The sequence below is a fragment of the Typopeltis vanoorti genome, chromosome 18 (assembly GCF_054136105.1).
Source record: "Typopeltis vanoorti isolate ZY-2024b chromosome 18, IOZ_Tvanoo_1.0, whole genome shotgun sequence".
NCBI lineage: Eukaryota > Metazoa > Arthropoda > Arachnida > Uropygi > Thelyphonidae > Typopeltis > Typopeltis vanoorti.
The window spans coordinates 44,917,265-44,943,375 of NC_143566.1; the positions used below are offsets into that span (position 1 = coordinate 44,917,265).

The 26,111-nt window shown below is 37.2% G+C and overlaps 1 protein-coding gene across 1 annotated transcript in view; it reads right to left on the bottom strand.

Moving 5' to 3' along the window:
• The window catches only part of LOC150096624 (CD109 antigen-like), a 930,782-nt gene that overhangs the window by 558,330 nt on the left and 346,341 nt on the right, over positions 1–26,111 (bottom strand). The window contains exon 14 of the mRNA XM_090407963.1: positions 1,696–1,890. Coding sequence (XP_090264089.1) covers positions 1,696–1,890 — 195 coding nt within the window. The remainder of the gene's footprint in view (positions 1–1,695; positions 1,891–26,111) is intronic.

Here is a 26,111-nt window from a genome sequence, read left to right on the forward strand (position 1 = left end):
GAGTAAGATAGTGCCATTGTATAAGGGTAGCAACAGACTGGAAGTATAAAACTATAGACCCATTTGTATTTCATCAATAGTTAAGATTTTGGAGAAATAATGAAATCATTTACAGCATTGGACAGATGAGGGTATTGTATCTATGAGAGTCAGGATGAATTTGTTTAAGCATTGCTCTAGTTTTAGTAATATGATTGCCTTTTATAATAAGGTGACAAGAGTGATTGATGAGGGGAAAGGCACATTCTGCCATTTTTTTTTTTTTTTGCATTTTATTAAGTTATTTGACTGGGTGCCAAATGATAAGCTGATATTTCAGTTGCATCACATGGGCTCAGATATTAGGTTAGTGAAATGAATTCAGGATTGGCTATCTGATAGGTATTAGATTGTTGTGTATGGGGGGGGGGAGGAAATCAAGGAAGCTGAAGCAGTGGTGTAGCTGGGAGGGGGAGACAGTCTGCCCTAGGCAGCACTTTGAACCTTACCCTATACATCGTTTTGACTTTTTGTAGTATTTTTGGTATTTTTGTATTTAGAGGGGCAGCAAAAGCTATAGCAACGCCGCTGAGCAGAAGGTTACAAGTGAGGTCCCATGGGGCTCAGTAGTGGGACCTGTATATTAATGACATTGTCAATGGATTTCTGGTGGATATTCAGTTGTTTGCAGATGATGCAAAGCTGGGAAGTATTATTAGTTATAGTGCAGATGTGGTAGCCTTGAAAGATGATTTAAATGAACTGAACAGATGGGTAAATGAATGGGGATTTCAGTTTAATGCAGCTAAATGTAAATTCTTGAAGTTTGGGAAACATCGATGGTAGGCAGCATACTCTGTTGGAGGAACTGTACTGAAGGAAGTGGGAGAAGCAAGAGATCTCGGGGTTTATAGAAACATAAATGCGGTAGTAAGTTAATCAGAGGATTGTTGCAATACTGAGGACGCTGATCTGCAAAGATAAAAGAGTTGTCATTCCATTGTATAAAAGCCCTGATCAGACCAAATCTGGACTAGCTAGGTTTGGTCTGATCAGGATCCAAATTTGGTTCTCAGGGTGTGGAAGGGATAAACTGATCAAGAAAAGAGTGCAGAGTCGGAAAACAAAGATGATATCAGGACGAGTTTTGTAGATAGAAGAAGAGGTGATATGATTGAGACTTTTAAACTGTTCAGAGGTAGTTTCAGGGTTGACACTAGGAAATTATTTTGTTTAGTGGAACCGTGGGGAAGGAGCGAGGACAAAGCACCATCCCTGGAAGTTAAAAAAGGAATTTGTGAGCAAGAGGGTAAGGAATGGTTTCTTTGCATGGACGGTGGCTGAATCATGGAATGCATTGCCTGATAGAGTGGTGAGAGCACACAAATGGTCAATGGGTTCAAGGGGTGGTATGACAGAGTGTGTTTTCCAGGGAGGATTTCCCACAATGAGTCTTGTGACTCCATGGAGGCCTGAATCATAATAATAATAAGAATTGCTTTTTTTTTTTAATCAACAAAAAGGAATTAAAAATGGTATATTTTAAAAATGTAAATATATGCAGTTATAAATTTGCTTAGAATCACAGACAAATAAAATGGTAAGCAATAGTGAAAACTAAGTTCAATGGTCAGTTGAATCAGTAGAAGGGTTGATAGCAGACTGCATGCTATGTAGTTAATTCTATATTAAAACATTCAGCATCATTGTACTTACTGATGATCTAAAAGCTCCTTCCACATGAAAGCTGACTGAATCTGCAACAACTTCTTTATTTACAGTTCTGATATAGTAGACAACTACACGACCCTTAGGTGGTAAATCATGTGGAGCTTGAAAACTAAATCTATAAACTTTAAGATCAGGTACTGGAATGGTACGAGATAAAAGAATGTCTCCATGTCCTATAACCTATAAAAATTCATTTTTTTTTTCTTAAACGAATGAAAGAAAACTAAACTTATTCAGAGTTTGAACAGAATTCAAGCAAAAATCAAATTTAAAAAATTTAAAAAACAACTAATATATTAAAATTTACAGCATTGATATTTTTTTTAGTTCATATAAGAGACAATTTTATTTGTCATAATATGACATGATTTTGTTTGAGCTTAACCTAACAACCAAAGTGCAAATATGTTAAATCAACAAAATTAGTAAAATACAATATACATTTTTAGGCAAGAGTGAAGATTATAATTCATGCAGAGGCTGAATGATAGTAGACGATAATAATAAATGTATAATAATTATAAATATATAAATTATATAAATAATAATCAAAATATAATATAATTAATACTGGTTTAATTATTAGCTAAGCTAAGCTCGAAGGAGTTGACAACCAGAGCCACAAAGCAACTTCACCTTTGCCTGTGAATGAACTCACAACCTAATCGCATCAATGGCATACGGCTCGATAGAGGCCAAAAACAAAACATTCAACACTGTTCTTTTGAACTTTCTGGCAGAAAATGGAAAATCATTAAAAGAAGACATCAACAAATTAGCAGAAGAATGAAACATTGATTCTAAAAATATCGTCATTTGCCATGGTTTTGGGCCCATAAAAGAAAGGATTTGAACAAACTTTCCACTCCTCGTAAAAGTGACTTGTGACACTCTGACAAGCACATCTAAATTAATGATAAACAATCAACAACAAGTTCAAAGACACTTGCCCCCCAACTGTACATATGTACTCGACCAGACCTAACATTTGTACAGACTGAACAAGGATGCCATCTTCAAAGAGAACTTGAAGAAAAATGTCAAAATGGAGACACCAGTTGGATCATCGACTACAAGCAAGTTAAACTGGTGCAAAAATCAAGTGACACCATTAGCAGCCATGATGGAAACCAGTATGCAAACACTGCATAGGAAATGTGCAAAACCCATGCAGTCAAATATATGCCTCAGAGAACCTTGCATATCCACTTCACTAACATCTGTGGCCTAAACTCCAACCTTAATAGTGTCCACAATCACCTTCAGTCTACCAACTCCACCTACTCTTTCTGGCAGAAACTCAAATCTTGCCCCCACGCCCTATTTTTCTTGACCTTCCAAACTACACACTCTTTAACTCCTTTCGACCCAAGGGCAGCATCTGCGCATACATCTGCTCTGACATACCTTGCCAGCGAGAAAGAACCCAACCTGGAATCGCCCAACTTTGACCTTCTTTGGTTGAAAATATCCCTTCCCCACTCAGTCAAATTCATTTGCTGTCTCTATCACTCCCCCAATGCAACCAACCACTCTGAGCTCTTTAACTTCCTCTCCTTAAAAATTGATTTTCTCCAGTGCCACTTTCCAACAGCAAAATTATCCTCCTAGGAGATTTTAAAATATCCATATCAGCTGATTATCATCCTCCAGTCGTACAGGTCTTTCAGACAGAGATGCTGAAAAATTTCCCATTACTAATGACCTTACACAATTTGTTCAAATGCTAACCAGAATATCAGATAACCCAAACCACTCCCCAAACACCCTAGATCTCTTCCTCACCAATGACCCTTCCAAATACAAAGTGAAAGTAATGGGCCCCTTAGGTAATTCTGACCACAATCTAGTAGTAATCTCCTCCCCCCATGCAACAATGCCTACAAAGTCACACCAATACAAGAGTAGTTTTACATTATAACAGTGCCAAGTGGGACAGCCTCTGCAACTTCTATGCCGGATTCCATTGGTTGGACTACTGCCTCTGGCCTTCCAACCCAAACATATGCACCGAACTTATCACCAAAGTAATCCTCATTGGCATGGAAACATACATTCCCCACACTACTCTGAATTGTCATTCCCTAACTAAATCCTGGTTCTCCAACTGGAGAACTGTAACTGGCTCAAATCAAGAACCCCATCCTCTTTTAGAGCTTATACTGAAGCTCAAAACAGATGCAAAAAAAAAAAACAACAATCAATGCTTCCAAAACAGAATTCAAATGAGCAAAAAGCAGGAAATTAGCAGCTTGTCCAAATAATAGCAAAGCCTATAAATTATAAACTAAATATATTTAGTTTAATCCTTTATCCAAGTGTAAGCAAACAAAGTTTGCACCTGAAGTATCTTCAGGACTGGGGCAACTCGTGGCAAAGGTGGACTAAGTTCTCATCACTTTCCTTAATATTCCACAATACAAAGCACATCTCTTTACGAGATGCTATGCATTATACATGCTCGCAAGGGGGAAGTGTCACTATGCAGACCGGTTTCGACCTTTATTGAGGTCTTTTCGGTGGGAGCCAGACCCAGAGGTTACACCAAGGTTGAAGCAATACAGAACTCATATTTCCACATGCCAGTTGCCAAAAAGTGTCACACCTTATTATTAAATTACTCTGGATTAGAGAAAGTTGTGGGAATTTTTTTACACTTGGTTAGACTGTAAATTATATATTTCGTTTAATCCTTTATCCAAGTGTAAGCAAACAAAGTTTGAGCCTGAAGTATCTTCAGGACTGCGGCAACTCATGGCAAAGGTGGACTAAGTTCTCATCGCTTTCCTTAGTATCCCACAGTGCAAAGCACATCTCCATGTGGACATGTATAATGCTATGCATTATGGCAAGGGTCACTACCCAGACCAGTTTCGACCTTTATTGAATGTTCAAGTACAGGTCAAACTCCAAAAACTCAGCATTGTTCCCCTCAGTAACAGGCTCACCCTGCCACTGAGAAGAACTCAGTGTTGGCTCTACCCCATGGCAAGCTCACTCCACCACCGAGTAGAGCCACTCATTTGCTCATATGTCATCTGATGGGTATCAGCAACAGCTGTGTCTCAGTTAACTTCATAGGTGATACCAAGGTTGAAGCAATGCAGAACTCATATTTCCATAATGCCAGTTGCCAAAAGGTGTCACACCTTATTATTAACTTACTCTGGATTAGAGAAAGACGGAAATTTTATCCCACTTGGTTAGACTATAAAGGTCGAAAAGGGTCTGGGTAGTGACCTTTCCCAAATGCATAGCATTACACATGCCCACAAGGAGATGTGATTTGCATTGTGGGATATTAAGGAAAGTGATGAGAACTTAGTCCACCTTTGCCATGAGTTGCCACAGTCCTGAAGATACTTCAGGCACAAACTTTGTTTGCTTACACTTGAATAAAGGATTAAACTAAATATATAATTTATAGTCCAACCAAGTGGGAAAAAACTTCCAATAGCCAAGCCTTTTGGTCTCTTGCCAAAGTAATTGGCCATAACTTCTGCCCAACACTATTTCCACCCCTATCATATCCAGATGGCTCTATTGCATCATCACCCACAGAAAAAGCAATCTTCTGGTCAAACTCCAAAAACTCAGCATTGTTCCCCTCAGTAACAGGCTCACCCTGCCACTGAGAACTCTCAGTGTTGGCTCTACCCCATGGCAAGCTCAATATGCTTCCAATGCATGCATAACTAACAATGGTAAATGATCCCCCAACCATTCCAGATGCTCAACATACAATTCCCCCTATATCCTTTTTCCTGCTAGAGATCGGAAAAATACTGTTCAAATTAGACACAAAAAAGAAGTCTCCTGGCTCTGGTGGCATTTCTCTAATTATCCTGAAAGCTTGTGCACCAGAATTGACTCCTATCCTATGTCACATATATATACTCTCTAACTCCACTGGTATCTATCCCAGAACCTGGAAATTGGTCTATATTCAATCCATTCCCAAGAAGGGCAACAAGTCACTGCTGTCCACCTACTGTCCTATATCACTTAACTCAATTCTGTCTAAAGTAATGGAAAAAATCATCAATTCCCAACTCCAACAGTAACTTGAAGGCACCCACCTAATAAAAGACTGCCAGTATGGATTCCATCACTGATAATCAACAGAAGATCTGCTCACATATGTCACTCATCTCTGGACAAATGCCATGGAGAAGTTTGGCGAATCTCAAGTGGTTGTCTTGATATCTCCAAAGCTTCTGACCAAATCTGCACAAAGGCTTACTAAGCAAACTTCCATCATTTGGTCTGTCTCAGGACTTCTGTAGTTGGATTGCCAGCTTTCTGTCTGGATGCACACTGTGTGATGGTGGATGGTTCCTTATCCTCTCACCATTTAACTAATGCCAGGGTTCTACTATGTTCTGTCCTCTCACCAATCCTCTTCCTGCTATATATCAATGACCAACTTCAGTTGACCTCCAACCCAATAGACAGTTTTGAAGACAACAGCACATTACACTCCTTCGTTTCATTTGATAAGCCTTACTCTACACAACTCACCTCAACCTACAGAACATCAACCACCACCACCACCCTCATTTCTGATCTCCAAGCTATCCTCCAATGGGGTTCAGATAACATCATCAATTTCAATGCTAATAAAATCCAGTTCTGTCCTATTTCTCATAAAAAAATAATCATTTTTCCCCCTGTATTCTTTTCTGACAATACCCAAATTTCCAGACAATTTGAGATTTCTCTTCTTGGAATTACCTTGACATCAAACCCCTCCTGGCATAAACACATCACAACCATTGCATCCTCAGCTTCAAAAAAAACTAGGATTTCTCTTTCGCTCCAGATGTTACTTCACCACTGAACAGCTGTTAATATTATACAAATCACAAATCTGACCAACTATTGAATACTGCTCTCACATATGGAGTGCTCTAAAAGCTCCCTCAAAATGCTTGACTCAAAACAGAGGAGAGCAATTACCCTTATTAATGACCCATCTCTTACCAACTCACTCCCCCCACTTTTGCACAGACGTTGGGTTTCCAGAATATGTATATTCTACAAATATTTCCATGGGAAATGATCATCTGAAATAACATCAATAATTCTTGCACTTAGTACTAAGCTCATTGGAATTCGTGAAGCTATTGCTCAACATCCCTTCACAGTGCACCTTGAAACAAACAGAACAAGTTTCTTTTCCTCTTCCTATATCCCAGCAACTGCTGTATTGTAGAACAGTCTCCCCCCCCCTCCCATTGTGTTTCCTAAGGAATACGATATACAGTCTTTCAAATTTGGTCACCTGGTTTTCAGAAGGACGAAGAGATGTTGGAATAGGTCCAGAGGCGACTGACTAAGGTAGTTTACAACCTCTGGAATGTCAAGTATGAGGAAAGATTGAGAAGATGCAACTTGCAGAGTCTGGTGGACAGGAGGAATTTCCAGGGATGACTTCTGGGAGAACCAGAGGTCATCCCTGGAAACTGTATAAAGAGGGTGTGAGTAAGGGAGTGAGAATCAGGTTTTTTTTCATGCAGAGTTGTGAATGATTGGAATGCCTTGCCTGAGAGTGTGGTGTCTGCAGAGAATATTAGTGTGTTTAAAGCATGTTATGATGAGCTGTGTGTGTGTGTGTGTGTGTGTGTGTGTGTGTGTGTGTGTGTGTGTGTGTGTGTGTGTGTGTGTGTGTGTGTGTGTGTGTGTGTGTGTGTGTGTGTGTGTGTGTGAGAGAGATAAAAGGACCTCCCAGGTGAGTCTTTGACTCAATGGGGTCTTGGGTAATAATAATAATAATAATAATATAACATTACCCATTGTGGCTTATCATTTTGCTTGATTTCCTGCAACACCTGCACTTTGTATGTGTACACTTTGTACATTTTTTATATGTGTACACTTACTTTGTATGTGTACACTTTGAACTTGCAACAATTAATATCACTTTTATTTAGTTCGTATCTCGTGTGTTGAATCCTTTCTCTTACAAGCGCCAGTGAAGTGCATAGATAAATTTTTTTAGCTGATATAGAGTTGATATGACCTCCGACGATGAGGAACTTTGGAATGATGGAGAATTCCCTACAACGTTTAAGGAACATTAGGTGGTTCAAAAGTTTGGCCTTTCTGCATTTTTCTCTTTCCATGCACCGAACTTTGTGTTTCATTAAACTGTTTAAACTGAACATATTTAAACTAAACAGGCTATAACGACCAAATATGTTTAATAAATTAAAGACTTAATTCTGTATGTTAGACAAGTAAATAATAATTTAATATCCGACATTTCACTGACTAATGTCTGTCAGCATTTTCAAAGGATACACTGGCAAGCAATACAAAGTAACAAAAACTAGGAAACTAACCGACAATTCTAAAAATTATATAAAGTGTGTATCCTTTGAAAATGCTGACAGACATTATTCAGTGAAATGTCGGATATTATTATAACATTAGGTGGTTCAAAAGTTTGGCCTTTCTGCATTTTTCTCTTTCCATGCACCGAACTTTGTGCTTCATTAAACTGTTTAAACTAAACATATTTGTATTATGACCTTTTTCTTGACCACTAGTCTTAATAAATTAAAGACTTAATTCTGTATGTTAGTCAAGTAAATAATAGTTTAATATCTGACGTTTCACTGACTAATGTCTGTCAGCATTTTCAAAGGATACACACTTTATATAATTTTTAGAATTGTTGGTTAGTTTCCTAGTTTTTGTTACTTTCTATTGCTTACCAGTGTATCCTTTGAAAATGCTGACAGACATTACTCATTGAAACGTCAGATATTAAATTATTATTTACTTGACTAATATACAGAATTAAGTCTTTAATTTATTAAACATATTTGGTCGTTTTTATAATTAAAATACAAACTTATTTAATACTGACCATTTACAAACAAACTTACATTATAGCCTGTTTAGTTTAAATATGTTCAGTTTAAACAGTTCAACTTTGTGTTTAATGAAACACAAGTTTGAATACAAAATAAAATACAAACTTATTTAATACTGACCATTTACAAACAAACCTACATTATAGCCTGTTTAGTTTAAATATGTTCAGTTTAAACAGTCTAGTTTTAAACAGTTCAACTTTGTGTTTAATGAAACACAAAGTTCAGTGCATGGAAAGAGAAAAACGCAGAAAGGCCAAACTTTTGAACCACCTAACGTTCCTTAAACGTTGTAGGGAATTCTCCATCATTCCAAAGTTCCTCATAGTCAGAGGTCATATCAACTCTATATTAGCTAAAAAAATTTATCTACACACTTCATTGGCACTTATAAGAAAAAGGATTCAACACACGAGATACGAACTAAATAAAAGTGATATTAATTGCTGCAAGTTGTTTGATAACATTTCTAATAATTTAGAATATACCATATGGAATCAATTAGATCAAATGATACAATGCAGTTATGAAAAAATTTTCAAACTTTATAAGGACAAACAAATTAGGAAATTAAATGAACTTTACAAGAAAAAATATCGAACACAAGACAACCTCCCGGATGACAAAGTGATTTTTAATTTGTCAAATCATAGTCTCACAAAAAATGAATCCGACACTCTCAAAAAAGGTTTTAACTTTGCGATTATGCCCAAACACATTCCTAAAATGGATTTCATGTGTGGAATTGAAAAAGGCCTATATCCACTACGCAAAACATAGCAAACACTATTAGATTCAAAAGTACGATAATCCTAGCCAAAGCTAAACAACCTATTCTCAACACATCTCCTTATGATAGAAAGGCAATTCTCAACTTGAAGAAAAACAAAGATATCATTATTACAAAGACTGATAAAGGAAATTCTACAGTTATCCTTAAGATTATTATGATAAGTTAAACGTATTACTATTAGACAACACCACCTATAAGATCCCAGACAGAGACCCCACAATAAAAAATCATAATGAAACAAACCAACTAATCAGAAATTGTGACATTTGGCCAGAAGAAGTGAAGAGAACACTAAAATCCTCACATCCTATCACTCCAAAACTATATGGGACACCTAAAATACACAAAGAGGATATACCTCTCCGTCCAATCGTTGATGGAAGATCATCACCAACCTACCTTTTGGCAAAGCATCTTGCAAACTTATTAAATAATAAAATAAGATCAACAGAATCCTATATCAAGAATAGTCAACATTTTGTAAATAAACTCCAAGCCATGAAGATTGCACCAACAGACATGCTAGCCAGTCTAGATGTTGTATCCCTTTTCACCAATGTACCAATAGAAGAGGTAATAAACATCATCCAAGATCTCTTTCCTCTAGACATCACACAGATGTTTAGACACTGCCTTCAATCTAATTTCTTCAAGGGTAACAACACCATATACCAACAATTAGAAGGCCTAGCAATGGGAAGCCCACTATCACCATCTTGTGCAGACCTTTTCATGGAAAAACTTGAAAAAGAAATTCTCTCCACAATATCCCCTAGACCATCTATATGTGGAGATATGTTGATGATATCTTCATTATATGGCAAGACAGCTTAGAAAACCTAAAATCGTTTGTGGATAAAATCAACACAATACATAACAAGATAAAATTCACTCTGAAAGTGGAAAACAACAGCCAACTGCATTTTTTAGACATCTTGATAAAGAAACAATCAAATGATGTCAAATTATCTATTTACAGAAAGCCCACAGATACTGGAAGATACCTTCATTATATTTCAAACCATCACAAGACACACAAACTGAGCATTATCCACATGTTGAAATATAGGGCAACAAAGTTTATATCAGAAGAGGAAGATACACAGACTGAACTCTCAATAATAGCCAACACATTATCACAAAATGGATATCCTCCAAACATCATCAAAAAATATCTATACGGTGACAACCCAGACAAGAAGAATCACGCTCCCAGCACATTTCTATTGTAGTGATCCCTTTCATCAATTCAATTTCTTATTAAATAGCCAAAATACTAAGAGCATACAACATCAGAGTGGTCTTCAAACCAACCACCAGCATCAGACAAGTTTTAGGATCCCCAAAAAATAAAGAGCCATTCTACAAATATCCAGGAGTATATTGCATTCCTTGCTCCTGTGGTCTTGCCTACATCGGATAAACTTCACGGAGTTTAGAAATCAGACAAAAAGAACATGTTGGTGATGTAAACCACAACAGAAGTATCTCTTCTGGATTAGCACATCATTTCTGTACGTCTAACCACACGATAGAGTGGCAAAACAGCTCCATGCCATATCCGGATGATGACTACAGACATCGTTTATTCAAGGAAGCCACAATAGTGTTAATAACTGGTGGAAACCTCAACAGAAATCAGGGTGCAATCCTAAACAGCTCATAGAAAAACCTGATCCTCTCTCTAAATCAATCTGAACTACAGCTAGCCAGTAATCACATTACACGTTTACAACAAACATGCATGCGTGATAATGAATAAGAACAATGTCCTCTCTGTCACGCGAACGTGTAACCTTAGCAACTAGTTGGTTTACGTTTTTTATGTTCCTTTCAATTTGCATTTACTTGTTTTTATGTCTTTCTGTAAACACCTTGAAAAAGCCAGTTTGCTGGCAAAACTGGTAGGCTATAATGTAAGTTTGTTTGTAAATGGTCAGTATTAAATAAGTTTGTATTTTAATTATAAAACAAACAAATATGCTTAGTTTAAACAATGGAGCAGGGTATTTGCAGTTCATGTGATGATCTCCTAACGGATTTGTCAGACTTTGCACAAAGGTCATGTGAATCCTCTCTCTCTTCTCTTCCATTTTTCGCTGTTACCTCCTCCATATTGTTTCAAATCGCTTCAGGTCATTAGGAAATTTTCTTCCCACAAATGGATACTCTTGGGATCGGGTGCTGCCTTTTTGTACCCCTGATGGAATTTATTCTGCACTGCTTGATTGATTTCAGCTCAGCTAACCATCACACAACTTGCACTTTCTCTGCCCCTGATTCCATATTTAAAACCACGACAAAACTTTGACAGCCCTGTCCAGCAGAGCCAGTGCACTGCGATGCAGGATAAAATTCTGGACGAAACTTGTAGAGTCTCTGGAACATTTGAACAACCCAAACCTTACATATTTCTGCATTTCGATTTTTTACTGTTCTTTGAAATTAGGGAAGTCCAGTGTGGAAACCCTGCATTATTATATAATCAATGAAAAATTTCACTACATGACAAATAGTCCTATACTGAACTAGGAGGGATCCATGGAAGTTTGTGTAAGAATATGGTGGTTAGTAGGTGGTGTGTGTGTGTGTGTGTTGACTAGATGTTTTGCTTGGAGAGTGGTGAATGAGTGGAATGGATTACCCAGAATTAGTTGTGAGTTTCCTCACAGTGAATAAGCTTAAGGAGAGATACATGGGTTTTGTGTGTATATTAGTTAGTTTGGTTCTCTCACAATGAGTCTCCAGACTCCATGGAGTTACCATATAATAATAATAATAATAATATTATTAATAATAAATCAAATGTAAACAAGTTCCTCCTTTCCCAACCCACTACCCATACAGGGTACTAATGTATTATAAGTTGCTCAACCAACCTCTCATGTATGGACTCATGTATCTCATGTATGAACATAAAAAAAAAATAAATAAATAAAATAAAATTATGCTTTTACTATCATATTTGATAAGTAACACATTATTTAAAATGTTAGCATCCATTCCAATGTTAGAGCTCCTCCTCCTCTACTTTGGCATATATAGTTAGTGCGTACTTCTTAAATATGGACTAACTGATGCTAACACATTACGCTGGTCAAGAAAGGATTACATTTCAGTCTGAGAGTAACCATGATAAGTGACATCTAGTATGTAAATAGAGAGGGAGAGTAAATTAATGATGTAAAGGCTTAAGAATTGAAGAGAAAAACACCTACATATTATTATTATTATTACGAGCAACTCCAAGGAGTCCTTGGAGGACTCATCGAGGGAGGTCCTAAATATCATGTCAAAAACTATTTGGCATTTGCACAGTATCTATCATACCTCGCCTTGAACTCATTCACAGTCATGGTACCCACAACAGACTCTGGCAGCTTATTCCACTCATTCACCACTCTCCAAGTAAAAAAACCTAGCTCTAACACCCTTGCTAACCACATTCTTGCCCAGCTTCCATGTATGGCCCCTAGTCCTCCCACCACCAGTCCTATTCTCAAAAATATCTTCTGAATTAATCTTATAGAAACCCTTCAGTAATTTGAATATCTCAATCATATCACCCCTTTTCCGCCTATCAACCAATTTCTGCAACCACAAATCTTCAACCTGTTCTCATAAGATTCATTCCATAGATTTGCTACCATCTTGGTCACTCGCCTCTGGATCCTCTCCCCTCCTCCTCCTCCTCATCACCAAGAAACCCTGGTACCCAGATCTGTACACAGTAGTCAAGATGGGGGTCTTATCAAGGCTCGATAAATATGTCAAAGTATTCTTCAGTAACCAAGTGATCTGATGAGCTGCTTTAGCCACTTTTACTATGTGCTCCCTAAACGTTAACTTCCTATCCACTAACACTCGGAAGTTTCTGGCTTAATCACACATCTTTCTCTGTCAACTATCTGATAGCATAAACAACCTAGGAAAGATGTAAAAAAAAAAAGAAGACAACAACATATTATTAACATATTAAGTTGATAAAAAGATGAAAGAGTTTAAAACATCTCTATAACCAATTCTAGTCTTTAACATGCTTCAGTGGGTCTTCCTCACATATAGCTTCTACGCAACAGGATGTCAGAATCTCCTTTAAACAAGTGTAGATATTTTAAAGTCTCTTTACAGTCTCAAGAAGGTAATATTCATTCCAAAGATATGGTTCTATAAGATCCTTATTCCTGTATTCCTGTGACAGGGTTTACACAGTTCAGACTGAGAAAAGTTATGAAATTCAGGAGGGTGACCATGTATGTCCTAGCCCACAAATGCAAGGATGTTAAGGTTAGTCCCGACCTTATCTTTGCTTTTCTGAAAGGCAAAGATAAGATGATATTTGAGATTTTTGAGATGATCTTATCTCAAAGATCATCTGTTTGTGAGGAGTCTAGTGAGGTTATTTCTTTTAATATATTATTATTGTTATTTTCCAGATAATTGATGTTAACACATCGCCAGAGTGCAAGAGAACAGAATGAAAGAAAAAAGAGTAAAAGAGGTGACAAGTGAATCCAGGATAGCAGTATATGGAGACTCCATAATTAGATGACTAGCTACTGAGAGAGTCCACGAGGTCTGCCAGCCAGGTGGAAGAATGAGGAGGCTAATTAAGTGAGGAAAGGCAAGGAGGAAGAGAGGATCAGGAGAGTTAGTTGTGATTGTGGGAACGAATTATCTAAGTGGACATAAGAAGGAAACTATTGAGAAGAGTGAAAGATAAGAGTGTAATAGGAAAGGTTATCAGTGTGTTGTCAAGGTATGACAATGATGAGTTGCCACAGAAAGCCAAAATCATGAATGGTATGCTAGTGGAGCTGTGTGAGGAGAAGAGAGTGCAGTTTGTGGATATATATGGCATGTGTTTGAGAGAAGAATGAAATTACACAGAATGATGGACTGCATTTAAATGGCTTTGGAGTAAGTGTTGCTGAATGGAGGTATAGTGTATGGAAGTACAATGAGTGTTGTATGCAAGAGATCAGAAGAAAGATGAAAGGAAAAATGAGTAGAGAAGAGAAACAAGTGCATGGCAGCAGCAGAAACAGTAGTAGTGTAAAAGATGAAGAGAGAATGGGAATGCAAGAGGAACAGGGAAATGGGAAAAGCTCAGGTGGACTGGGAGAGACATGGCTTCAGGAGAGTGGATGTTGAAATGTGTGGCAGTGAATGTGTTTATGAAGATGGAGTATGTTTCAAAGTGTGTGGGGAAGTTGAGACTGAGCAGTTAAATATGGTAAATGATGATAAAGGTGATTGGGCATGTGTGGTGGGAAAATCACAACCAACACATGAGGTGGATAAGACTGGTTATAGACCTAAAATTGAACTGCTGTGTTTGTTTAAAAATGCCAGAAGTACCAGAAATAAAGGGAATGAAATGGTTTCAGTGAGTGAGTTTATTCATCCCAAAATCATCGGAATAAGTGAAACACGGTTGAATGAAGACAATATCGTAACGGGAATAGAAATGGAAGGACAGTGTATTTTTCATGAGGAAAGAAAGGGAAAGAAGGGAGTGCTGCTGATGATAGCTGGGGAATTGAATCCACATAAGGTAGACATGAAAAGGGAGAAATAGTGGCAATGGTTATGAGGCATTGTGGTGTAACATGACAGTTGCACGTTACATCATAGGCAGCATGTAAAGAAAGGCACGCGAGGATTGAGAGTTCTAGATCTGATAATTGCATCAGAGGATTTAATTGTGAGAGGGGTTTCACACTTTCCTTCAGTTGGTGAACGTGATCATGAAATAATCAGCTATGTTGTGGCTAGTCACATGCAGAATTTTGTGAGGAAAGGATATATGTTGAATTATAAGGCTGGTGATTATGACAAGCTTAGGAGACAGCTTGGAGCTATAGCATGGAATGAGGAGTTGAGCAGTAAGGAAATAAATGCTGTTTGGGAACTGACAAAGAAATACATTACAGCATCAATGTGCGAATGCATTCCGAAGGCCAAAGGGATGAATAAGGTAGGTGTAAAATGGATGAATGTAGAGCTCAAGCATGAAATCTGGAAAAAGAAAGTACTTTGGAGGAGATATAAGATGAATAATGGTAATAATCAGTTACATGAAGAGTATAAAGAACAAGCCAGGAGAGTGACTCAGTTAGTAAGAAAAACAAAACTGCAGTATGAAGAAAGTGGCAAATCATATGCAGAAAAATCCTGGAGTGTTTTTTAGATATGTGGCAAGTAGAAGGAAGAATGATTATGGTAAGATGAGGTTAATGGAAGAAAATGGTAGAATGGTAAGTTCTGCAGATGATATTGTTGAAGTATTCAGTGATCAATTTATAAGGATGTTTCATCTTCCTCAGGATTCCACTCTGATCAGGATGAAACATCCTTATAAACTGATCAATAACCTTATTGACATAAGGTTATTTATTTCCTCAAAAACCTCCTGTTCACTCACAATTAGGCCATCCTCTTCTATGTCCTCTACACTTAAGGACATAGGAGAGGATGGCTTAACTGTGAGCGAACAGGAGGTTTTTGAGGAAATAAATAACCTTATGTCAATAAGGCAATAGGATTTGATGACATATCACCACGCGTCTTAAGGGAATGTTCCAGGGAATTGGCAGTAGCATTGGCTTGCTTGTTTAATAAGAGTCTTACAACAGCACAGGTTCCAAGGGAGTGGAAAGAAGGTAAAATTGTTCCACTACATAAAGGTGGTGATAAGGCTGTAGTTTCAAATTATAGGCCAATCTGTATATCAGGAGGTATGTTGATGGTAGTGGGGAGACTGGTGAGAAGTAGGATATAGGAATGGGTTGATAACAGCAGTATTCTCTGTGTTTATCAGCATGGGTTTGTTAAGGGGAAATCATGTTTCGTTAACTTACTTATGTACTATTACAAGGTGACTAATATATTGGACAGGGGGTTTGCATATACAATGGTGTAGTTGGATTTTGCAAAAGCTTTTGGTAGACTGTCACACGAGAAGCTGGTAAATAAACTGCCAAAGTTGCACATGGGGGTGCAGTATCCTGTAGGAGAAGGTCACTAATGGTGTACCGCAAGGGTAAGTTTTGGTAAAATTGTTGTTCAATTCGTATGTTAATGATATTGGGATGGAGTTAACTAGTGACATGCAGCAGTTTGCAGATGATGCAAAATTGGGGAGAGCAATGCAGAGACAAGCAGATGTCTTACAGCATGACTTAAATAGATTGCATGAATCAGCATGTGAGTGGAACTGTCAAAACAATGTTACAAAACATAAGCTTTTGTAATGTGATAAGGAACGATGGGATTTAATTTATACACTTGGTAGGGAAACATTAAAGGAGGTAGAGGAGATGAGAACTCTGGGAGTGGTGATGGAAAAGGACATATTATTAACATCTGACCTCCACGATGAGTCTTTGACTTCATGGAGGTCATATATTAATAACAGTAATTATATACAAATCCTATCATACCCCTCCTCGAATTCATTCACTGTCAAGTAGCTCACAACCAATTCTGGCAATCCATTTCGCTCACATACCACTCTCTATGCAAAAAATTTGGCCCACACATCCCTGCTAACCACACTCATACACAACTTCCTCGGATAGCCTCAGATTCTCTGATTATTTGTCATATATTGAAAATTTTCACTTGCATCAATTTTATAAAACCCCTTTAATATCGTAAAAGTTTCTATCATTTCTCCTCTTTTCTGCCTATCAACTAAACTTTGTAATCCACAAACCTTCAACCCATCCTCATAGAGAAAATTCCACAGACCTGTCACCATCTTGTTCACTCATCTCTGAATCCTGTCAACCACCTCCTGATCGACAGGATTCAGAGATGTGAACCCTTCCACAAGATTTCTTTCCCCAAGAAATCCAGTTGACCAAATCTGAGTGCAAGTCAAGATGTGGCTGAATCACTTGCACTGTTGTAGTTTACCTTTCGCCTTATAAAGAGGGATAATAACTTCCTTATCTTTGCTTAATGTGGTTTTCAACATCCAAGTAATTTGTTGAACTATTTACCAACTTTTGCAATATGCCCTCTGAACTTCAAATCGTGATCCACCATTATTCCCAAGTCACTAGCCTCATCAATTTCCTGCAATCCAATAGCACCAATATGATACACCATATGCAACTTTTTCAACCCAAAGTGCATGACCTTATGTTTTGCAACATTAAACTAATAATCGATATCCTTTGACCACAATGCCAATTTATTTAAGTCATCCTACAGGATATCTACATCACTATTATCAATCATTGCTCTTCCCATCATCAGCAAAAATCTAAATATTCCCTCTTAAATCTTTCCACATGTCATTGATATACAAATTAAAAGAGTAGTGGACCTAGTACTGAACCCTGAGGTACTCCACTAGTCACCGTCATTCTCCTAGATTCTACTCCACCATATACTACTCTCTGGTGTCTGTCTGTCAGCCAACCCCCCCCCCCCCCACACACACACACACACCGATGCTACTAGCCTCTTATCCCGTCCCATTTGTCCAGTTTTTAATAGTTTACAATGTGATATTCTGTTAAATGCCATGGCAAAGTCCAGCAGTATATCATGGTGTAGCCATTACCTTTATCCAATTCTGCTGTCAGTTTATTATAAAATGTGAATAAATTACCAAGACAGTGCTACCCTTTACAAAGTCATTATTATTATTATCATTATTTGTCACCTCAAGGGAGTCCAAAGACTCATCGAGGGAGGGCATCCGCTCTACAACTCTGTCTCCACTACTCACAACTACACCAATGCCATCTATCGCCAACCACCATGACTGGTATTTCCACGGACAATCACAAATATCCATGCCCATGGCGGGATTCAAACTCACAGCCGTTTGGCTGGGGAGCGGATACGCTAACCACTCAGCCAGTCAGGCTGGCAAAATCAATCATTATCAATCATTGCTCTTCCCATCATCAGCAAAAATCTAAATATTCCCTCTTAAATCTTTCCCTATGTCAGTGATATACAAATTAAAAGAGTAGCAGCCCTAGTACTGAACCCTGAGGTACTCCACTAGTCACTGTCATTCTCCTAGATTCTACTCCACCATATACCACTCTTGGTAACCACTATAGAGTATCGCATTCCTATCCACCCACTGTTGTATTTTACCTTTCACCAACTTTTCCAATACTTTAACAACCACTCCCGATATATTAATTGGTATTTGTAGTTTGCTACTTCTGTCTTTGAGCCACCTTTATACAATGGTGCTATCTTACCCTCTTTCCACTCCATTAGAACTCTGCCAGAGCTGAGACAAATTAAATAACTTCATCTCAAGCAATGCCAATTCTCTTGCACATTTATGCAGCACATGGGCTAATATGCCATCCAGTCTCACTGCTGTGCTCACATTCATAATTTTTAATATGCTGAACACCTCCTGTTCAGCAACTGTAAAATCACCACTTTTGAAAAATCATCACTCAAACTATTTCTATTGGTTCAGTCATCTTTCTACCATGATCATTGTTTAAAGTTATTCCACCATAGTTATTTTTCCTCTTAGTTTAAATTAAAGATACCAAGAAATTATATACTTAGTTTAATCCTTTATCCAAGGGTAAGCAAACAAAGTTTGCAGCTGAAGTATTTTCAGAACTGGGGAAACTCGTGGTAGAGGTGGTATGACTTCACAACACTTGTCTTAGTATCCCATGATGCAAAGCACATCTCCTTGCAGAGATGTATAATGCTATGCATTATGAGAAGGGTCACTATCCAGACTGGTTTCGACCTTTATTGAGGTCTCATTAGTGAGAGCCTTGGTATCAACCTTCAACCTTTTATATATAGATATATAAAACTTTTACTCACAAAAAATATTGTAAACCATTAGTACTATGGGTGGAGTAAGGATTCTGTTTTTCTATTTTTATTAATTTTTATAATTTTTGTATTTTTTATTTATTTATTACCTATTCCAGAAACCATGCTCTGGAGAGACCAAGCATGGAACTTTTTTGCAAGCCACTTCAAACCTCCAATAAGTAAGGCAATGGCATCACATGAACTGGTAATGACAATCACAAACATTCATGCCCACAATGAGATTAAAACTTGTAGCTTGTTGGGTGGAGAGCATACACTAACCACTTGGCCAACCAAACTAGCAAATATCCCTGAATGACAACATAAACAAGAACCAAAACCTCATTTTGCACAATATTCTAAGTCAGTCACCCACACATGCAGTATATCTCTTAAATGGTAATAATCAATTAGAATTACAAAACAATGGACAGCAGAGGCTCTACTAAATAGTAGTAGAGCCTCTGCTACTAATGGCTCGGCAAAGTTAAGCAAGCTTGAGCGTGATTAGTAGTTGGAAGGGGTTCAATTGTTCAATGCTGCTGGCACACTCTCCCTCGATGAGTCTTTGGTCTCCCTGGAGGTGTTACATAATAATAATAAAGGAAACATGCTAGATGTTCATGTATATTACTTTACTCTCATCTCTGTGGATTGTTAAAATAAAAAATTTAATAAAAAAAACTTTCAATGAGTCTTCAGAGTTTAATTTTTACATGTGCTTTCTGGTGTTTTCTCCTGAAGATGCTGTCAGATAACAAATCAAAACTTCTAGAGCAGGGATGTACCTCAGGGTTCAGTCCCTGGGCCATTTTTTCAATCTATACATTGTTCAATCTATACATTAATAACATCAGGCAGGGTCTAACATCAGATGGGCAATTGTTTGCCGATGATGTGAAAATAGGCAGAGCAATCAGGAATGTTACTGATATTCAGCACTTGCAAAATGATTTGAATAGGCTGGAAATTTGGGAAAATGAAAATGGCTATCAGTTTAATGTTAGTAAGTGTAAAGTTAGAAACTTTGGCACAATTAGATTTCCAGCGGCATATTATATTAGAGGGATAACGCTACAAGAAACTGAGGGATCTTGGCATTTTGGTGGATATGAATTTGAAGTTCAAAGGTCACATACCAAAAGATGAAGATACAATTCAGAGGATAATTGCAATGTTGAAGTGAACCTTGAATCTAAGGATAAGTAAGTCATTTTGCCTCTTTATAAAGTTTTGATAAGACCACACCTGAATTATTGTGTGCGGATTTGGTCTCCCAGATTCCAAGGGGATAAAGAAGCTGTGGAAAAGGTGCAAAGAAGAGTTACAAAGATTATATCTGGATTATGGGATTTAGATTATGAGGACAGATTGGGGGTATGTGGAGCACAGACTCTGGTTACCGGGAAAAAGAGGGATGATAGGATAGAGGTCTATAAACTATATAGGATATCATCTGATGAAATTTTTCATTATATGGAAGGTGGGGGGGAGAACACAGGGACATTCATGAAAATTAAGTTTGTTCACAGTCAAGAAAGGGGGTAAGAAAAGGTTTTTCTCTCACAGAGCAGTGAGTGAGTGAATTAGTTTGCCTTTAGTGGTAGTGAGTGCATCTATTTTCAATGAATTTAAGGGAAGGTATGACAGCTGGTTTGGGTGATTTATAGCCTCCTTTGATGAGACCTTGACTCCCTGGAGGTCTCAGATAATAATAATAATAATAAATCTAATTAAATATATTTTCAACTGAGCATATTTCTTACTCCCTAATAGTTGCTGAAAGTTATTGTTTTTTGGGTTCAGCATTATATTATACTGTTGTTAGTTTGGGTGGTCAAGTTAATAGTGTCTTCAATTTGCAACTGAGATGTGAGTGCAAATTCCACTGTAGTATGGATGGTAAATCACTATTTGCTTACTGAAATGGTTGAATGAAGAGACTATAGTGAAGCTCCAAAAGAGGAGGTTTTTGGGTTTATTAAATTTCCCAATTCAGATTATTTATATATGCTATAGGTTTTAGCATATGAGGTGTGACTATTAAATAGCGAGACTGGTTGCAAAAATGTGGTTTATTATTACAATTGTACAATGTACTTGTTATCCCCTTCAACATACTCCCCTCCTCTATCTATACACTGCTGCATACAAATTTTCCACTGTTGGAAGCAGTGCTGCAAGTCATCAGGTGTTATCTGCTTCAGTAGCACTGTCATTTTCTCTTTTAATCCACTGACTGAAAATGAGTGCCCTTCAATGCAGATTTCAACTTTGGAGAAAGGTAAAAGTCGCATGGAGCTAAGTCTGGCAAGTAAGGTGGATGGTCCAACACTGGGATCTTCTTATAAGCCAGATACTGCTTTACAGACAGTGCACTGTGGGCTGGAGCATTGTCCTGATGGAGAATCCAAGCATTGTTCTTCCACAGATCGGGTTTCTTCTTCCTCACTCATTCTCTCAGCTTAGCCAGAACCTCAAGGTAATAATGTTGGTTAACTGTCTGACCCTCTGGTACCCATTCAACCATTACCACGCCATTGATATAAAAAAAAAAAAAAATGATCACCATTGCCTTCAGTTTTGACTTCCTCGTTCTTGCTTTTTTCATTCTCAATGACGTGGGAGTTTTCCAGTGCATCGATTGACTCTATGTTTCTGGATTGTACTGGAAAATCCATATCTCATCACATGTGATGATCTGCTGCAAGTCCAGCTCTGGATTAAGCCATTCCATAATATCAGTGCAAATTTGTTTCCAGATGTCCTTTCTTTTAGGCTTGCACGGTGATCCGAATGCATTTTTGGAAATTATGGAGACAACTACCGTGTTTGAATAAAAACTTTAGTTTACTATTACTAAAATTTTACAATTCGACGTTTCGACCTTTATGTCAAGGTGATCTTCTGGAGCGTACAAATATACACAGGAAACAAGCTATACTACAATCATACTGTTCGTTAAAGACACTGACTAACCGCTACCACAATTGTTGGCCTGACCTCTGGTGAAAAAAAAAAAAAATAAATAAATAAATAAATAAATTATACATCAACGCTAGAGTCCTATTATTTGTGTTGTCTACTATATACATATATTAACATCATTCCAGCCAGTTGGAGTGGAATGGTTTCTAATAATAGCAGATTGGCTAGAGTCCTGACTTATGTTGAATCTTTCAAATTAGTTTGGCTGAATGTGTGCCATCCAGATCCTTGGAATTTTCATACCATCTTTATTGTTGATATTTGGGTGGTTTATCAGGATTTCGCAGGATTCTTTAAATTTTCTTTCGTACCATGTTTTTGTGCGGTGTAAGGAGCAGGTGCTTTTCCAGTTGATTTGGTGTAAGGTGTTGAGTGCGTGGTCTGAGAGGCCTGCTTCACCATAATGGTTATATTTAATGTGTCTAATGTGTTCTTTTTTGCGTATAGGGATTGTCCATCCTGTTTCACCAATGTACGGTAAGTTACAGGTGCAGCGGATGCAATAGACTCCAGGATGTGCTAATGGGAGGAGAGGATCCTTAGAGGAGCTGAATATGGTTTTAAGTTTAGTGGAACGTCGAATTGTAAAATTTTAGTAATAGTAAACTAAAGTTTTTATTCAAACACGGTAGTTGTCTCCATAATTTCCAAAAATGCATTGTTTCCAGATGTCTTTCTGCTCCTGACACAAATTTTTGGGAACCATTTCAGGGCAGACTTTGTTCATGTTCAATTGCTCATGTAAAATTTGTCATACAGTCTCCTTATCGATGTGCACCATGTTTGCTATCATCTGAATGCTTAATCGGCGATCGCGGACAATTTCATTAATTTTTGCAATGTTTTGTTTGGTTGCTGTCGTGAAAGGGTGACCCAGTTGTTCGTCATCTTCAACATTTTCTCGACCCTCAACAAAGCGTTTGTGCCATTCAAACATTCACACGCCTGACATTACATTATCACCGTACACCTACTGCAACAGTTTCAAACACTCGTTCGCCGATTTCTTCAAGTTCACAAAGAATTTGAGATTAATGCGCTGCTCGAGTTTAACATTAGACATTATTCCAACAAAGTGACCTTACACATATTTCTTTTATAACTGCCTACAGACTAACTACGAGTGACAGCAAACAATGCTTATCTCAACTGCTTCTAGAACCTTCAAGGTCATTCACAGCGCAAGCACATCCCATTACTACGAGTACACGATTCGCAGCACACTTTGTCTTGTTATTTAATAGCCACACCTTGTATTTCACTACTGTTATTCAATTATTCAAGAAATCAAATCTGTGTTCAAACACAACAGTACTCTTTTCCTTGCCTCTACTTATTATAAAGTTAGAATAATAAATCTCCCTTATTATTTCATAGCCAAGTAACAAAATAAAACCCGCCTTTGAAATTGAAGTTTGGAAGAAAAACTTATGAAAATACTACTTGTACCATCAACGTGTGGACAGACTTATGTGTTCATCATACATGTTGTTTATTTTTTAACAGTGTATATTAGAACACAGAAAAATAAGTAAATAATTAATTTATTAACTTATTGCTAATATTTCGTTGGAGTTATAACCAGCATCTTCAGAGCACAAAAACATAGTTTGTCACAATACTTGAGACTATAACAACATGGTGTAATGCTGTTATAGTCTTAGTTTAACGGAGTAGTTAAACTAAGAAACCCCTCCCACTATCCACCACAGAGAACTACAACAAAACAGTCACCATCCCATACGTTAAAAGGCACATCTGAAAAGATTTCAAGAATTCTTAATAAACGCGAACTATGCACCACATTCAGACCGTGGTGTAAATTGGCAACCCTTATCTGCTCACCCAAGGACAGCATTCCCCCTTTATCACATCCAGGAGTCTACGAAGTACCCTGCTCATGTAATCAAGCCTACTACGGTCAAACAGGAAGAACTGTGAACATCCGCATCAATGAACACAAAAGATACATCCGGCATTATCACTATGGCAAGTTGGGCCTAGCAGACCATATTCTGGATACCCCTGCACACAGGATCAACTGGAAGAACACAAATGTACTGCACAGAAGCTCTTACAAGTCAGAGACATTGTTCTTAGAGGCAACTGAAGCCCTGAAACACACTCCAAATCTCAACAAATATGGCTGTATAAATTTGCCAAAAATCTAGGAGACAGTCATCTTAAGAAAAAACTAGTACTGGTTTTTTTCTCTATTTAGGACTCTAATCTTATGTGATAGCTGCATTTTTTTTTTTTTTTTTTTCAGATAGAGGGTGCCAAAATCAGGACTCTAGTCTTTGTGTTGCTGCTACAGTTTTGTTTAACTAGTCTGTTGATTACACCATGTTGTTATAGTCTCGCGTATTGTGACAAACTGTGTTTTTGTGCTGTGAAGATGCTGGTGTTGGATTCTAATTATGTAGAAAATAGAATAAATGTTGTTTGATTCAGAATCCAACATGATTTTCCGTCATAAGAACTATATTTGTAGATATTATTTAATGTAAATAACATAAATTATAATTGATATTATATAACTACCTTAATTATGTCAAATATTTAATTGCTTAATCAAAGAAATGTGTTAATGGAAAATAGATTCTGTATTAAGTGTTATTAAGCTGTTTTATTTATTGTTTTGTCAATATTCTAAGAATTTATATTTGTGATTTAACTACGCATTTATTGAAATGCGATCATTCTATTTATTCCTTTTGTGAAAGCTTAATGTTATGTAATAACTCAATATAGTTGTATAGCGTAATGTAACATTCGCGAGAATGTTTACGTCTATCGGTTGTCATGGAGACGCGTGAAAATAAACGGGCGCGTGTGAAGGGAGCGTTGGTGGAGAAGAGAGAAAATAGATAAGTAGTTGTAAGTGAGAGTCGGAACGGAACTTTGGAACTATAAGGTAGCAAGGAAGTAAACAAAAGAAGTAGATGTAATTAAAAGGTTCTTAGGGAAGAATTGAGTAGATATTTTTTTCATAAGTGAATCTTATAGTTGGCTGAAAGCAAAGTCAGCCGTAGTAATAAAGGAAATTATTGCCGTAATCGGATAATTAGAGAGCTGGACATTCAAAGAAGAATACTGAATAAATCCAGTCAGTCTACAATTACGACTTATTTCTATACTACCAAGAAAGGGAATTGTACGAAGTTAAACTAGTTGATGAATGATAAATAAGAATAATTAATGTACCTTATAGTTGTTATCTGGATTTTTGAAGAGCGATTAGTAATGTTTTAGTTATTTAATGTTTCGCAAGTGTGATAAATACAATTTGAAAGTGTGCTCACAAAATATTGGAAGTACTGAAGATTATTTCTGGTAAGGACAGTCATATTAGTTTATTTCAGTGTATGCAGATTTAAGTATTAGTTCCGTTGCGCTGTTTCTAAAATTTAACTGTAGCTTACCATTGAGGCTGAGAGTTGAAAATATAGACATTGAAGTGATATCTACCGTGGTTAGTGCCTGTTATGAGTTAATCGTAGAGTGTAGCTGAGAGATACAAGGAAACTGTTTAAATAAGAATTTCTATTGTAATAAGTTGAGTATAGGAACTTTGTGATTCTGAAACTGTGAAATTGTATGTGAAAGTTTGGAAGATTGATTTATTGTGAATGACTTGACCTGATGTACTAGCTTGACTGAGTTATCATATTTAAAAGTGGAATGCATGTATTTGTTATATAACCATATATTAAATGTTTTGTTTGTTAATTTAAATATTGTGTTTGCCTGAATTTCTTTTTACTGCACCGTTCACAAAAATTCGGATCTAGCGGGAATCCCAGAAGGAAAGAAAATAAATACCATCGGCCTGAATGAGTGAAAAGACTGCTAACTAATTTTGAATTAATCTTACTAATTCATATAGACTTATCTAAGGATAGAGTGGC